The 17,482-nt window shown below is 38.8% G+C and overlaps 1 protein-coding gene across 2 annotated transcripts in view; it reads right to left on the bottom strand.

Moving 5' to 3' along the window:
* LOC124171061 overlaps positions 1 to 17,482 on the bottom strand; it is a 78,181-nt gene that overhangs the window by 20,236 nt on the left and 40,463 nt on the right. For both annotated transcript variants that reach the window (XM_046550210.1, XM_046550209.1), the window contains exon 4: positions 13,700 to 14,092. In XM_046550210.1, the coding sequence (XP_046406166.1) occupies positions 13,700 to 14,092 (393 nt within the window). The remainder of the gene's footprint in view (positions 1 to 13,699; positions 14,093 to 17,482) is intronic.

Below are 17,482 nucleotides of genomic sequence, written 5' to 3'. Positions count from 1 at the left end.
TAAAAATATACCAAAAGATGACAAATTTGGAAAAATTAGGCCACTGTTATTTGTTGAGCAAACACTTTTTGATGTATGCCACTATGGTAGAACATCTATCACTGGATGAAAGTATGGTTCCTTATTTCGGTAAAGATGGAGCTAAAAAATTCTTACAGGGAAGCCTATAATAAATGGATGTAAAATGTGATGTCACTGTAAACTATTAGGTTATTTGATGCAATTTGAACCTTATCAAGGAAAGCAGGTTGATTGCCCCAATTCAGAATTTGGCCTCAGAGCATCAGTAATTCTATACATATTTAGTGAATACTTTGAAATTTTTAAAATAAAAGCCGACAGATTTTACTCCTTTGCAAAGTTGGCAGATAGAATTTCAAAATTAGGTTACGGGTATGCAGGAACAATGATGAAAAATCGATTGGAAGGTAGGCCAATACCTGAAGTAGAAAAGAAGGTTTTTTTAGTGGAGAAAGCTATAACTATTGCTCAGATACTTTAACAAACTGTAGTATATATTAGTGAAAATATTGAAAATAGAATGGTTCTTTTGATAAGTTCAAGTTCACGTTAAGTTAAAATACAACCTTTTCATGGGAGGAGTGGATAGGTTGGATGAAAACATTGAAAACTACACATAGGATATCCATTAGATTAAAGAAGTGGTGCAGATTCTTTTTCTACTTCTGTTTGGATACCTGTGTTCACAATGCATTGCAGTTTTTCAGGCAAAATCAGCAAAGGGAGAGGAGCTCTTGCAGTAGAGAGCAGCATCCAGAGCAATGACGAACCATGGCAGATACTTTCCAATTATTTTCATTATGCATCATTGCTTATTCTATTTCAATTGTTGATACATTGCTAATATACATTTGATGATCACCTAGGCTTCAAAAGGCATGTTGCTCAAGTATATTTCAGGATGCACAAAGGTTAAGAAAAGACTTAGCTGTTTCACAAAATAAAATATATTTGCGACCGGTTTCGATTTAGCGTATCATCATCTGGCAATTACAAGTATCAGTACATAGAATTTATACCCTTGAAGGCGTTAGAGGGGTGGTAGAGTGGAGGTGGAGGAAGGGGGGACATTCGGAGTACCCATTATTGGATGCAATTAGTTTGATTGTGTTTAGCTCCTTCATCCTGTTGTAATTCGACAATGGAATCAATCATAATCTGTGAAGCATACAATGTATTGCTGATAGTTTGTGAGAGAAGTGGTGTCGTGAATTGCGGTGTATTATTTGGTGGAGGGGGTAAGGGAAGGGAAGGTAGGTTTGGGAAGTACGTCGCTGATGGGTCACTGCACGGGGTAGCCGAGGGTTGGTGTATGATGACGAAATACGGGGAGGGGTGTTATGGAGTGGTGAGTGTCATCCGTAAGGTTTCTCAGAAAATACATTGAAAAGTGGTGAATGGTGAGAATACAACTGCTCGTTAACTAATGTTATGTTGGGTGAGGTTTGCCCACTAAAATTTCCAACTGCTCGAGTGCGTCAAGCCTTGGGCCGTTGTTTTCTTTATGTAGGATTATCGGTTCGAAATCGCTTGTGTGGTCGGAATCCAAGAGGTGTTTGGCAAAGTGTGAGGTTTCTTTGTTGTTAATAAAACATGAAAGATGTTCCTTGGCCCGGATGTTGAAATTCCGTCCAGTTTTTCCTATGTAACAGGAATTGCAGTCATTGCAACGATGCAGATGACACTCACCACTCCATAACACCCCTCCCCGTATTTCGCCATCATACACCAACCCTCGGCTACCCCGTGCAGTGACCCATCAGCGACGTACTTCCCAAACCTACCTTCTCTTCGCTTACCCCCTCCACCAAATAATACACCGCAATTCAGGACACCACTTCTCTCACAAACTATCAGCAATACATTGTATGCTTCACAGATTATGATTGATTCCATTGTCGAATTACAACAGGATGAAGGAGCTAAACACAATCAAACTAATTGCATCCAATAATGGGTACTCCGAATGTCCCCCCTTCCTCCACCTCCACTCTACCACCCCTCTAACGCCTTCAAGGGTATAAATTCTATGTACTGATACTTGTAATTGCCAGATGATGATACGCTGTATCGAAACCGGTCGCAAATATATTTTATTTTGTGAAACAGCTAAGCCTTTTCTTAACCTTTGGGCATCATGAAGGAGTTTCACCATGTTACGCCAACCACCATCGCATTTATATTTCAGGAAATATGGTAGGCCAGCAGCTAGAGAAAGGATACCTAAGTTATTAAAAGCCTCACTTCTGCGAATTCCTAGTAAAATATGATATGATCGCACCCACCAGCCATTGGATTGTTAATGCCGCAAAACATAACTGATGTGCTCTGTGCCAAAAAAACTCAAATAAATGTAGTAAAAAATGTAATCTAAATTTACATGATGACTGATTTAAATGGTGTCATGCAAAATACTGAAGTTTAGTGAGTGTATTATAATTTTAAAACGTGATGTTACGACAAATATTCAGTAAAAAATGGATTTTTCTTTATGCTCCCATCCGTGCCCATAGTATTACTGTACTTCTAATGGTGGAACAATTAACATATCACAGACAAGGGGCTTTACTCTTGTCAGTGAGGGGCTACACCATTGGATAACTCCATCATTTCACATTAATTGCAAGCACCTTCTCAGGCCACTTGATGCACTTAAGTATTCCCCTTTACAATGAACAAGCGAAATTTAAGTACAGAGGAACCCCGATTTATCGTTCCCACATTCATCGTTTTCCCGCATTCATCGTTCGCCGCTCCTGGTCCCAAATTAAGTTCCATAAAGACTATGTAATTTTTTCCCGCATCTATCGTTCCCCGAAGTATCGTTTTCCCGCATTTATCGTTTGACGATCGCGGTCCCGTCGTATAATTTTCCCGCATCTATTGTTTGACGAAAATGAGACCAAGTGTTTACAACGTGTTGTTTACGGCTAATAACGACAGACAAAAAGTTTGAATCTTCCCCAGGAGATTGAAATACGATAGGGAGAAGCTGAGTGCCGTGGGATAGTTACATTATCGCATATCCCAAGATCCGGTATCCCCCTCCATTCAGCACTCGCCTCTCCCCGTCTGAAGCTTTCCTCTTCTCCGAAATAAAAAAAAGGTCCCAGCTCGAGCAGGGATCGTATTACGAAGACCTTAGCTTGGAAAGAAAATATCAAGTTACTCGAGAACAAAAGAAACCTTTTTCACGCCTCCCCCTCTCTCGACCGCTGACTTTTTTCTTAGCCGACTCGCTTCAAAGATCCCCATCTCTGGGGGTCAACTGCTGCATGAATCACCGATTAGCCCAAAAGGTATCTACAAATGAATTTCGGCAATTGGTATTATACTTTTATTATATTGAGATATTAGTGATGTGTACGTAATTCAGTAAAGATTGATACCAAACACGACGTATTTCTAACCTTATTTAAGCATTTTAAGCAAGGAAATAGTTGGAATAATACGATGGTGATTTATGGCGAATAACGATATCCTCGCAGCTGATAGTGAGCTTCACGGCAGTTTATGCGATTTTTTTCGAAAACAATTACGAGTCTGGTTACAATTTACGAGTTATGCTACAAGTTTCACTTGTCTGAGTTGCTAACGAAGCGATGTCTTCTCAGGATATTTTGTTTCTCTCGACTAGCAATCTGAATTCATCTGCCCATCTAGAGCTACGCTACTTACTGTTAGAAATGAGTGGGTAAGTTGCCTTCTCTATAGGATAAAAAATTTCATTGCGCAGTCATATGGTCATGCTTCACCTTCTGCAGTAAGCTCTGCCTATGCCGTACGTGATAGCATTAGTGCCGAACTTCACCTCGTACGAGTGGTTCCGTACTTTCCGGGGTGGGTTGACTTAAAACTAGCGAGTGTTTTCCGTGTGGGTTCAATGGAGTCCCGTTTCATTTTTATTAGTTTTATTCTTATTCGTCTTCGGACCATGGCCCTTCCGAAGACACAAGTGAGAACTTAAAAGATGGACTGAAAACAATTGATGATGAAGAAAAGAATCCGGGCTAGAATGCGTGAATATTGCAGAACGCCTCGGTATATCCGGTAGCAAATGACGGCAGGGGTGGGGGTAGAGCGAGATCCCTGGTGAAAACAAGAAGTGGGATGAAGCCGAGGATCAGGTGGGCGTGCCGCTGACAATTAACCTCAGTCATATTAAAAATTTAATTGCTAGAAAGGAACATTTCAAATAATAAACAATTTTTGGCCTTCTTGATCCATTTCATAACCAATCACTGCGACGGCGAAATCAGTTGTTTGAGGCATAACATGCACATTTCTCTCGTAAATACGTGTACTTGAAATGGCATTTGATGGATAAGAATTTTTAAATCAGAAAAAAATGCATAATAGCTGTGAAAATTCCGAGTGGAGGGCAAACATTTTTTAGCAAGGCGGCCTAATGTTCCTTTAGGATTTTAGAAAGAGAGATAAGTCGAATCAACAATATGACCTAAGTGTTTCGATAAAGTAATATTATTCCTGTAATCAGCTGAAATCTCGTTTGAATCCATTAATGAAAGTCATAATTCGCAAAAATCCAGTGGATCCTGGGACATAGGCAACCCGGACAAACATTCCCACATTTATCGTTTTCCTGCATTCATCGTTCTTTTCATCCATCCCCCTGAAAAACGACAGATCGAGGTTCCACTGTACACCGGAAATAGCCATGGTGATATCTTTACGGAGTCACCTGCAATGCACAAACTGAGCAAAAAATCTACAGAGAAATAATCATTTGCCTTGACAGGGATTCGAACTTGGATCCCCCAATTTCAGGTCAAGTGCTTTGCGATCGGGGGATCCGGGTTCGAATCCTGGTCAAGGGGAATGATTTTTTCTCAGTGGACTTTTTGCAGAGCAAGCAAAATGCATTTAACACCTAAATATAGCTAACACTAGAATGACCGAAGGTGGTCAATTGACAGTTTGCATTTTTCTTTCGCCCACCATTTCGTAATTTTCCGATCAATGACGCTGAGATTTATTGACTTTTAATATTTTGGAACAAATACGGTGAAAATGAAGTTTTTTTGGGAGGAAAATATTCATCTCACAAGGAGACATCGCCAAAGTGATGTTCAGGATCTGGATGCGGATGTTATTTTCTAAAACTATATAGGTAAGGTAGAAAAAGTGTCACGGCTTTCTTCCACATAGGGCCGGGTTCGAGAGATATTCGCATGTAAAGATTTCGAGCAGCATGACATCCCTTGAGTAAGCACTCCCTGTCAACTATGGCCGTGGCGGTACGGTCTAGGGCATTAATCCCCTAACCTGTAGTTGGTATCCCGGGTTCGAGTCCCAGTGTCGGCAGTGTGTGATGTTTGTCATAAGATGATGACAGTTTCACCTAGATTCCAATAGGGTCTTCAGAAGTGCTGATATTGGCATTTTGCATCTCCTTTGCACCACGGTTGCTGATCCAGAAAAATCCCACTTTTTTTATTGACATGTTTAAAAATTAATTTTCTTCGATGTTCCAGGAAAATTATTTCATTTTAACACTGATGTGTATCTCCCAAATACATGCATGAATGCTGTGAACCTAATCAGAAAATTTGCAAACGTGCGATGAGAGTAAAGAAATACCTTGAGACCGAATTTGTAGTGCTTCATTTTAATGCTGTCTTTTTTATTCTTTATTCTCTGATATATGTTTTTGACATAGAAAACTACAGCAAATAATGTGTTTTGAAATGCTACTTTTAAAACACATGGCTAGGGACATGCAAAAGGTGGGGTTATTTTATAGCCAAAAGTGGTGTTATTTTTCTACAAAAGCGATGTTATTTTGCCCTGAAATCGGTGTTATTTTAACGGCAAAATAATTTATGTTGATTGAGAGCCATCCTTCCAGTGGCCCACCCATTGCCCTAAATTTAGGATATTATTGATCGGGAATAATTAAAGCAATAATATACATGGAGTATTGACTGAATTAACCTATTTTACATATTTTATCCTTCGCGTAACCATATCTCTAGCTTACATAGAGAGAAATTACTTTTAAATGTCTGTAATTTCAAATGAAATATTGCTATTGTGATCAAGTTGTCATCTTTTACTTTTGTTCTCATATCTGTTAACACAGTGCTATAGCAGGAAAGAAATCTTTCTCAGTCCATGTTTGCAGAAGGGATCCAAATTGCTTAAAGGCACTTAGATGCAAACGATGTCTCAGACATTTGAGCTCCTGGATTGCTTTAATTACATCCACTGAACCCCGGGAATTTTACTTTTGTAGTAATTTCTGTAATTCTCCCAACCCCAACATCAACTTCTCTGTCTCCATTGATTCCAGGCCATGAATTTTTTGTTTTTAAGTCAGGGTTCATGTCTGTAGACGGAACTTCTTGGGGATCAAAAACTGAGATCTTTTCAAATACCTATTTTTCTGCTTAGGTCTTCTACCATAAGAGAACTAAGTTTGGTTGACGCTTTTTCAGCCATCTGCATAGGTATTGACTTTACAGCAGCTGCTTTAGAGGTTTTCATGTTTTGCAGATGTAATAAGTGGTTTTATCAAAAAAAAAGTACTCTTATGAACTTTCTGGAGGCTCATTTTTAACTTCCTTAACTCTTTCAAAATGGTGGAGTTCTCTCCTTAAGATGAATGCGGTACTGCGCTCCATGAGACTCTTCGGTCCCCTCTGTATGGAGCATTTATGTTGGACATCTGTTAACCTCTTCCCTACGCAGGGCGTGATTTCACGGCCTGAATTTTCTGATGCTAAAGAAGGAAGGCCGGATTATCACGGCTTGACGTTTTCGAAGCAAAAGGCCAAAGGCCGTGTTTTCACGATTTCGCGGTCAAGCATGCCAAGTGGGTCCCAACCGCCATTAGGGTCTCTCGGCGTGAGAGGTCCGACCCTTTCCTATTGTCCACGTGGGGATTATCTCGGCCCATCCCGGCACTTAGTGACCCACTCAAGGAAGGTGCTCATGGTCACTTATTTGTTGCATTTATTGAAAATCAATGCGAGGAATTACATTCTGTATGTTCTGCTGATTGGTTCCAAATTTTAAACGGAATTCTAGCGTTCATATTAACGGAGTTGATCATCACCTAGAACAATTTTTGGAGATGCTAAGGTTAGATGTTTAATTGTTATTTTTATAACTCACTAGCAAGTTTGTAGGAGCGATATTGTAATGATTTACATCTAAAAATATACGTTATTTTGTTAGCTACATTCTAGATGTACATTTGCGGTGAAATTCGATAGAATATTCGATTTAACTTCTATGAAAAAAGCCCTCGTAATGTAATGTTAAAAAATATGATTCTCTCAGTTCTTTGTCGTGAGCCAAAATTACAGCGGCTATTTTTAATAACCTCTTACCAACCTTTGAATACAAAGGTATTATAAACGAATTTCGCTATAAATACTAATTAATGCATATCCTAAAAATTCGTAAATTTAATGTACGATAATGTATGATAAGGAATGTTGTACGTAGACACATGTTGTGAGAAGCATTCCATACCATTGCAGGAAAGAGCACTGCTCTACCCAGGTAATTACTCTCATATCTTGGTTCTCTGGTCAAGTTGCACCTCACAGAGTTAGTTCGGGACACATTAGCGCATTAATGTTTTCTTGGAAAAACTTATTATCCTCCAACTGGAAGACCCAAGAGTATATTGGTGTAAGTATTCTCCTACTGAAATATGTACGTGGAAGGTGATAACCTCACTCTTCTCGGAATAGCTCATTTTCTTTTCAAAATTTTCTTGGCGTGTATTCAAATTTAGCCGTTAACTATCTGTACGCATTCCGCTACCTATACCAGGGATGGTTTCTGTGAAACCCTGCTGTGCGATGCAGCCCATACTATGAATGAAAGAGAACTGCACCACCCAGGTAATTACTCTCATATCTTGCTTCTCTGGTCAGGATCCAGGTGGTCTGCTTTGTGCCCCTCACGGGCTTATTTCGGGACACATTAGCGCATTAATGTTTTCCAGGAAAAACTTATCATCCTCCAACTGGAAGACCCAAGAGTATATTGGTGTAAGTATTCTCCTACGGAAATATGTACGTGGAAGATGATAACCTCACTCTTCTCGGAAAAGCTCATTTTCTTTTCAAAATTATCTTGGCGTGTATTCAAATTTAACCGTAAATGTTCTGTATGCATTCCCCTTCCTCCTCCTGCAAGGATTTTTTTTCAAATGATGTTTCGGTGGAATTACATTTTTTCTTGGAATTATACAGCCAGGATTTTTTCTTGAAGTGCCTTTCGTTTCGCTTTCGTTAGTTTTGCTTACATTCTCGACCTGTTTGGAGTTGCTTGGCCGAGAGGAGCGTTAGGCAAATTTCCTGGACTTAAAGTATTTGTTGGTCTACGATATAATGCCGTTTTGCTGAAAAACCTAAAAATAACCGTAGAACTTCGTTTAAAAGTTCTACAGGCATTGCAAAATGAAAGGAATACATTGATGAACTGACATTTAATGCAAAAGTAACAATTTAAAAAAATTAAAATTGCACTGGTAACAATTAACTGACCGCAAAAGTACGCCGGGATGGGCTGCTCTCGGGGAAAAGGGTCGAGGATTATCCCCACTAGGAAAGGTCATTAAGGGGAGGAAGCGACTACCTGGTCAGTCCCGAGCCGAAAAAAAACTCCGTACGGGGCGAAAAAGAAAATCTCAAACCCTTCGTAGAGCCAAAAGCAACTTCCCGGAAGGAGCTCGGCTCGAAAAGGTTAAAGGTCTTGCAGATAATCAAACACTCTCAACACCAACCTTTTCTGATCCTTCCTAGTGGGCATTTTGCATTATCTTGGACTCTGAGGGTAGTTGGTCTCCCTCCTTTCGTGGTTTACAACCCTACCAGCAGCATTGGTTCGCTGTCAACTCATGCTTTGTTCATGTGAATTAGCTATATGGATGATTGTTGCTTGCACGTAAATTGCAGACTTTCAATTGAATTCCTCGATTTATTCTGAGAATTTTAAAATTTTGAATGAAGCTTTACCATCAGCATTAACGAATTTAATGCATTAACAATTTCCATGTTGATTTTATACTGAAATCGAGATATTAGTTAATATTTGTGGTAGAATTTCGTTTAAAAATTGTAAACGCTGCCAAAAGACTAAGAATTCAATTCTTCGTTTATATTTTTTGAGAAAGAACCATATATTTATTTCGCATACTAACTGAATGAACAAGTGTATGACTGCGGTCCCTTGCCACAAAGAGAGGTAATAAGAGACGAGGGTCTAGGTTCATGCTTCCAGATTTCGGAAGTTACAGATTTTTCCAGTCCATGGTGTTGGCCTGTGTTGGGTCCCGAAACTAAGACTTTGCGAATCCACAAATATCATAAAAGGAGGAGAGCAAGGAAACGTATTTTCGGCATTAGGCCTGCGTAGGAAAATCTCAGACGAAAATTTTCGCCTTTCGTCTCCCGGGTCAAGAAACGTCCTGCCGCATATTTTCGTCATTAGTAGCGAAAGGGTTAACTCTTTATAGAATGTGAGTATTTGATAGTTTGAACCCTCCAGTAATTGTATTAAGTCAACCATCAGATTCACAGATTCCAATGGCATTTTGGCTACTTTGTAGACATCGTGAATGCGGTTTAGACATCCTCCGGACAAACAAGTCGCCTTATTTCCTCGAGGGTGTTTCTTTGTGGAAACCATGAATTTTCTCCAATTCATGGGCGATTTTCACCAACTCAGACGCGAATTGCATCATTTTTTTCCTTCTGCTCTGCATGGAATTGTTTTTCGATTCGTAAATTTAAGCCGTAATTTTTTCACGGCATTGGCCGCTCACCGACGCGACTAATTTCCGCGGGCCGCCGTTCCCGCCACAGCGCCGTGAAATCCAGAGAGTCATCTTGTCGGGAAGTGGCCTGAATTTTACGGCGCTGTGCCGGGAACGGCGGCCGGCGATAAGTCGTTTTGGCACAAAGCTGCCACAATGTAGCTCCGTGTGTATTTCACGGAATAGACGGCGCACAGCCACTTTTTGCCGCTTTCAGACTTTTGCTTTGCTCCGCCCGTCGTCAACGGCACGGCACTGTGCTTTTAAATAACCATTGGTCTCAATGCATGTCTGCAAGCGAGTCGACTCGCGCAGTTGACGGCACGGCGTTGTTGACGGTCTGCAAGGCAAGGTTCAATCCGGCCCGGCGGTGCGCCGTTTATGGCGTGAAATACACATCGTGCTACCTTGAGGCTACTTTCAAACGCAACGACTTTTCGCCGGCCGCCGTTCACGGCACGGTTCCGTGAAATTCAGGCCACTTTCTAACGAGACATCTCACGGCGCTGTGCCGTGAACGGCGGCCCATGGAAATTCGCCGCGTCGGAAAGCGGCCAATGCAGTGAAAAAATTACGGCTTAAATGTACGTCTCGAAAAATAATTTCGTGGGAGGAGCATGAGCTGAAGAAAAAATAGTGAAAATCGCGTCTGAGTTAGTGAAAATCGCCCATGAATTGGAGAAAATCGCAATTAACCCTTTCATTGCGTAAAATTTTCTCAGAGTTGTTTCACATTGGCGGAGAATTTTTTTTCACTGCATTCACTTTATTTCTCGAAAATATGTAAACAATTTCAATACAAAAAATATTTTTATATTCATTTCACTATTTATTAAACAATTTGTTAATGGCATCACAGTGATGCCATCCGCACCCATGTGAAACAATGCTCCGGATATTTATGCAACCCGTTACACAAACATTAGGTGACGACGGGCAACTAATCTTTGCGTAGCAACTAAGAAGCTTAAAATAATTTCTGAAATGATGGCGGAATTGAATTATAAAAGAAGATAAATATATTCTCAGTTATCATCCACTTTCCATGCATCATATTTTGGGCAAATAAAAGTTTTTGAAGTTTTTTTTTTCGCATTTATAAATTTTTAAATTTACCAGTAACTTAGATTTGCATGCAAACATATGAAAGTTATTTTATCTCTTTGACATTTTATTTTGCGTTAATGCTATAAAAACTAACTAATAATTGTGGAATTCTTTGAAAAAAGGCTTCAAACACAGCCCTGGAGCTTCTGCACATCATATATCATCAGAGCCACTTTTTAGTCGTTCTTAGAACGTGAGGAGTATTATTTTTCTGTTTGTCCTTAGAGTTTCAGAGGTGTGTCTTTTTTGAGTAACTCAATAGATATTTCAAGAGATTATTATAATTTTCCATGCGTAAACTCAGCAGTGTTGCCACGGAAGGGGGGGTAATGGGTTACAACCCCCGTTGAGGCGCCAAAAACGGGTAAGATGGCCCCCGCACCCTCCGGAAGGGCCCTAAAATCTCCTGCAAAAACCCCTCATTTCAAAATCGTGGCTTCGCGACTGTATAAACTGTGTCCACAGAGATGAAATCTATCGATTAATTTTCGCACGACTTTATTTGCATGTCCCCTGCCTCCAACATCAGGATCCTTCGCCCCTGTGTAAATTATAGCATCTTGCACGACGCCATTAGGCCCTGAAAGCATATATAATGTTATGCCGTGTTTGTGGCGCCAAATCAACATGGACTCATGAAGCAGAGTTCTTTACCCGGATAGTAAATTTATTTCATTCTTTGAGTGAATAAATTCAAAAGGGGTCGAATTTTATGCAAGGGGTCTCTTGGTATCGGATCATCTACTCCAGGGTCCTTGCCAAAATGCATGCAACGAAAAATTAGTTGAAATCGGTCTCGGGAAAATGTGGTGTGAAGACAAGAAACATCGAAGTTATTTTCCTTCATTTTCCAATAATCTGGAATGGATGGCCATCTTTTAATACTTAATGCAATCATACATTAGGTATACCAGATTAAAAATATCCCCCATTCCCCACGAGTAATATCCCTATGCTCGGTCTTTTCTAATTATAATAGCTCTATTTGGTTGAAGTAAAATATGTAAATTGCTTCAAAGTTTAAAAAAAAACCCTTCGCGGAGAAGACTCAATGCAGTGTTCCATGCATAAACTTGAGTAAATTGTGCCAGAGGTAGTTTTATTGCGAGGAGATATTCTAAGCCTAGATCACCAAAGGCTGATACATAAACGGTCCTTGGGGTTTGAGAATAGGAATAAAATTAAAAATTAAGGTTTCTCCCATATTCCACGTAAGTGGCTAAATATATGTAAAATACTGAAATTTCCAAAAGAAAAAGGCTATACGGTAATATTATAAAAAAATAAAATCTCTGTAGGGGAGTGAAAATGCACGCAATCGAAAGATGTCCGAAGTAGAGACTGTACTAATGGCGAGAGTCGAAAAAACTGAGCAGGAATAGCTCACCTTCTCCACCACATGCACATAACAGAATACTTTGCATTTTCATGCATTTCTCATAAGAATGGCAAAAATACTTCTAAAAATAGAGATAATAGGAGGCACAGAGTGACTTGTAGTCTATTCCGCGGTGACATAAAACGACTCTTTTTTTTTGAGCCCCGAAATTTGATCATTTTTTCCCCAAAGATTTCCCCAATTCTAATTTCTCATTCAAAATGAAATAAATATAAAAGTTTTCCTAGAACCTTCAATATTTCCCGTGAATAACGAAGTGGTGGACGTAATTATTCGAGCCTAGTAACTTTAACAAACTCAAACGAAATAAATGAGAAAAAGTCGAAAAAATCTATTTCTTTTTCCGAAACCAATATAATCAAACCCCTATTGATAGGATCGTTCAGAAAATGAGTTGCAAATATGTTATGGAAGAATGTTATGAGTTAAAACGGCATTATGTAAATATTAAGTTTAAACAATAATAAAAAGAGAAACATATTATTCAACTGTGTTTAGCTTGTGTATTGTGACCGTATTTTGATATAGGTACGAAAATATTTTTTGTCGGTGAGATGAAAGGAAGATTATGACTAAATATTGTTTACAAAAATTTTAATACGACTAAAACGGGGATAATAACCTTCAAATATGGCTACATTTAGTACAAATATTCAGAAGAGTAAAGAAAATATCACATTTTAATTTTTTTGTAATGGCGAAAAATCTTACAAATTAAAAGTACTCCATAAATGTTAAAAAATGTACTAAAAAAATATAAACTTTTTTTCAAAAACGGAAGGCATATCAAGGTAGCCTAATCCAATGTGCGTGCGGGAAACCATCGTGAGAGTAGAAAGAACAGAGCGGAGGAGCATAGGGAGCGATTGAAGGACATAGGCCGGCATGGCATCAATGTGATGCCACCCGCCCGTTGGCAGGACCTATGCTGGGCATCAATGCTATGCCATCCGCACTCAAAGGGTTAACACGAAATTCGCGTATTCGCGGGAAAACCCCGGAAATCGCGTATTTCGCGGGAAAATCCCGGAATTCGCGTTAAAATTCGCGTTATCGCATTTGCGACTTTTGCATGTCCCTACACATGGCGTATTATTTTTTGACTATACAAGTGAGGCACATTTTTATTTTACAATAAAATTTTTTAGGAGTAATATTTTTTTGCAAAGTTTTATTTAAATATATTTCCTAAAACTAAATCTAACCACAAAACATAATCAGATCACTTATCCACTCATCAGGTAAAAATATGGAGGGAAAAAGAATGAAAGAGCACAAGAAAAGGGCGAATGGTCGATTGACCACTGGCAGTCATTATGTATAGGTATGCGGCTTACCCCAGTCATAGTGTTCAGCAGGCAACTATTCTCACTTACCTCTGAAAATTCCTTCCACTCACTGGGTGAATAGCGGTAACTCTTGAGGAGGATGTGAATTCACTGCTAGGAACATCATCACTGACCGAGGGAGTGAAAGATGAAACAGACGGCAAATCAGACAGGGATAGAGAAGCATGCGATGAAAATGAGTCATCACAACTTGATACAGGAGTGTTATTCCTGGGATGGAATGGAGAATTTGATGCAATATTCCTACGATGTAAGCGGTGAGAGGGATGACTGGTAGGCCTAACATTTTGATGCTGCCTTTGAACATGGGAGGTACCTTGATCAACAATATTTCTCATCCATAAGTGTGGCTTCCTTCTTAGCTGCTTCTTTATTGTGAAAAGAAGGCGAACTTGTGATTTAAGAGACTTCTTAAGTGACCTGAAAGTAAATTTTTTTATTAGTACATATCAGCCCTCAGAAACTCCTATCTACGGACATGCAAAAGGTGGGGTTATTTATAGCTAAAAGTGTTGATATTTTTTACAAAAGTAGGGTTATTTTACACTGAAATCAGAGTTATTTTAACGGAAAAATAATTTATATTGATTTAGCACCATACTTTTAGCCGGTTCACCCATTGCCCTGAATTTTGAATGCTACCACTGACTAGGGATAATTTAAACAGTAATAAACATGAATATTGATTGAATTCTCATTTGCTATACATATATTATTCCTCATATATTAACACATTCCACTTATACAAAAAGACTAATTACTTTTAAACATCTGTATTTTCAAATGAAAAATTGCCATCGTGGCCAAATTTTCTTCTTTTAGATTTTGTTCTCTTATCAGTTACCACGGAGCTGTTACAGTAAAGAAATCTCTCTCAGTCCACATTTGCACATGGGGTCCAAATTGCTTTCAGGCACTTCAATGCAAACGATGCCTCAGACAATTTTAGCACCTGGATTGCCTTAATTACATACAATTAACCCTGGGATTTTGCTTTTTTAGAAATTGCTGTAATTCTCTAAATTCCAACAGTCAGGGTTGACCGCTGTAGCCAGAACTTCTTCAGGATACTGAGATAAACACTGAGATATTTTCAAATATTTTCTGCTTGGGTCTTCTAACATAAGAGAACTAAGTTTGGTTGAAGCCATCTGCATTAGTATCGACTTTACAGCAGCTGCTTTAGATGTTATGTTTTGTAAGTTATTAGAGGTTTTATAAAAAAAATACCCTTTTGAATATTCTTGAGACTCACTTTCAACTTCCCTTACTCTCTATGTAATATGTTTGCATTACAAATATTGCCTGGGATTGAATAGAATATACATGGAATCATTATTTAAAGCACAAAAATATCCTATGCCGGAATTGTGAATCACATCCATTTCTTCAGTGTTACTAAAGTCAACAATGTGTCGAAAAAATCTGCTAAATAAAAAACACTAACAATTTTTTTCTTCACTAGACTTGTGTTTTTCTTTCGCGATATGCTAGGTGCAGCTGCCCTTCCTTTTCCACGAAACAGTTGTATAACGACAAAATATTGTACTGTTGTCAGCTCAATATAATCCGTGGTCCCAAAATTCTGCTTCATGTTGTTTTGCAGTAAACGGCCACTTAGGCATTCTACTTTTTTCTTAATTCAACAAAACAAAATGAATTCACCATGCCGATCTCTCAAACGATGGTAGGCTGATTTTAAACCACTGTAGTTTTCGAGCCTTCCCAAGATTAAATGGGAGTGCTGGTGGCCACGATAAGAAATAACTAATTGTAAGGCCCCCCTCCCATCGTTCTCTCCTTCCACAGTCTTCTGCTGGCCACCCGCTGAGTACTGATGCAGATTCTCGCACTTCTCCGTAGCTTGTCAGGTAGGAGTTGGGGAGGAACGTGCTTGCACGGTGCAAGGTGCCCATGAAGTGCAGCCCATGGAGGGGAGACGAGGAGTCAGTGGGCTTTCGGGTGCAGAGCAATGGAATAGTGTTTGGAGAGATCATCGAGTTTTTCCCTCACAAAATCCCTACCAAATTGTTGGGTTGACCCATGATGAGTACAGGGATCTTATATAAAGGATCTGGACATCGCGTGAACGTGGATTACACATCCTCCTCACAAACAAGTCATTTTATTTCCTTGAATGTGTTACTTTGAGGGTATGAATTTTTTCATCATATTTGAATCTTAGGTCATTTTCAGACAAGGTGACTTTCGGCCTGCACAGCACAATGAAATCCAGACATTCGCCTCATCTGAATGTGGCCTCATTGTAGCACTGTGTGTATTTCACACCATAGATGGCACACCACCGTGCCAGATTGAAATGGGCACTGTGGTGATCAAAGTGGCCGTCGATGGCATGGTTTAACTCATTTGAAGATATCCGTAGAGGCCTATCATTATTTGAAAGCATAGCGTCACGCTGTGGACAGCGGCCGGCAGAAAGTCGGCTTATCTGAAAGCGGCCTCTTACCATCTTTCGACAAGAAAGGCATTTAAAAAAAATACTCTTGCACTCATTATTTTTGCATGAGTTAATCTACGTTCGTTTTGCATCTTTCAGTCACTAGTTTTGTTTTGTTATCAATGGTTCCTCCTCTCCGGGTTTATTTTTAGTGAAATAAATTAGAGAGACAAAAAAATTTAATACTAATCGTAAAAATACAATTCTTTGATTCCTTGCTGACCACTCATTCACAATCATGGATTCCTTTAGTGTAGTACTGTTATTCTACAACATATTATAAAAAAGTTAGCTAAGAAAGCTATCCAAATCCACAGTTTATCAGAACAATGTAGCATAAACTTACACCTCGAAAAAATTTTTTGTGGGAGAAGCACGAGTTAAAAAAATGATGAAAATTGTGCTTGAATTGGTGGAAATCGCACTTGAATTGGCAAAAATTGGGATTAACATGTAATTTGCATATTTGCGGGAAAACCCCAGCATTCATGTTATCACATTTGCAACCTTCGCATGTCCCTATTGTCCCAAGTAGCAAAAGAATATTGAAAAATGATTTTAAAATTATTTCAAATAATTTTACAATCAAAATATCATAGGATGGCTATTTTCATGACTTTTTCAAGATTTTCAAATAATTTTAAAATAATGTATTAGGCGTTGCTCTTTTTAAGTCTTGTACCATTTGATCTCATTTTGTTGATAGTATATACATGCCCAGTCAGCACAAAAGATAATTTAGATGGAAAATTTTCTGGTAATTTGGGGCAAATTTACCCCAGTAAGCTTTGCCCCTTCTTTACCACGTCATTACTTGCGTGCAGAATTGCCAACAGCGAAGTGTAAAAAATATAAAGTGAGTAATTTATTTTATTTTATTTATTTCATTGTATGAGGTTGAGAAAAGTTTAAAGAAGAAAAGTGAAGTTTAATATAACCACAGCGACGCTGTAGTGATATTTTTCAAACTATTTTCGATTTATTTTCGCAAATAGTTTCACTTTATATACCTACACGCTATCGATGAAAGGCTATATGGTCATTAACAAAAATTCAATTACTTAAAAATTACCTGATTATTTTCGTAAATAAATAGAGGAGAGTACTAATTTTCATCGTATAATTATTTTCGTTTAAATTTTATGAAAGGTCGAGTTCAAATCTTGACAGTTGGCTATTTTGGATCCTCAACTGCGATTTGCGACTAGTGAAATGTAACGTACTAGTGAACTAGTAAACAATGAAGAAGGAACATGAACGCGACTACAAGTGCCGAAGTAACGTGCCTGGTAATTATAATTTCTATCTATTACTGGAGCATGAAGTAAACTAAACTAAGTTGCCTGATA

Source organism: Ischnura elegans, chromosome X (assembly GCF_921293095.1).
Source record: "Ischnura elegans chromosome X, ioIscEleg1.1, whole genome shotgun sequence".
Lineage (NCBI taxonomy): Eukaryota > Metazoa > Arthropoda > Insecta > Odonata > Coenagrionidae > Ischnura > Ischnura elegans.
This window is presented reverse-complemented; position numbering and strand designations above follow the sequence as displayed.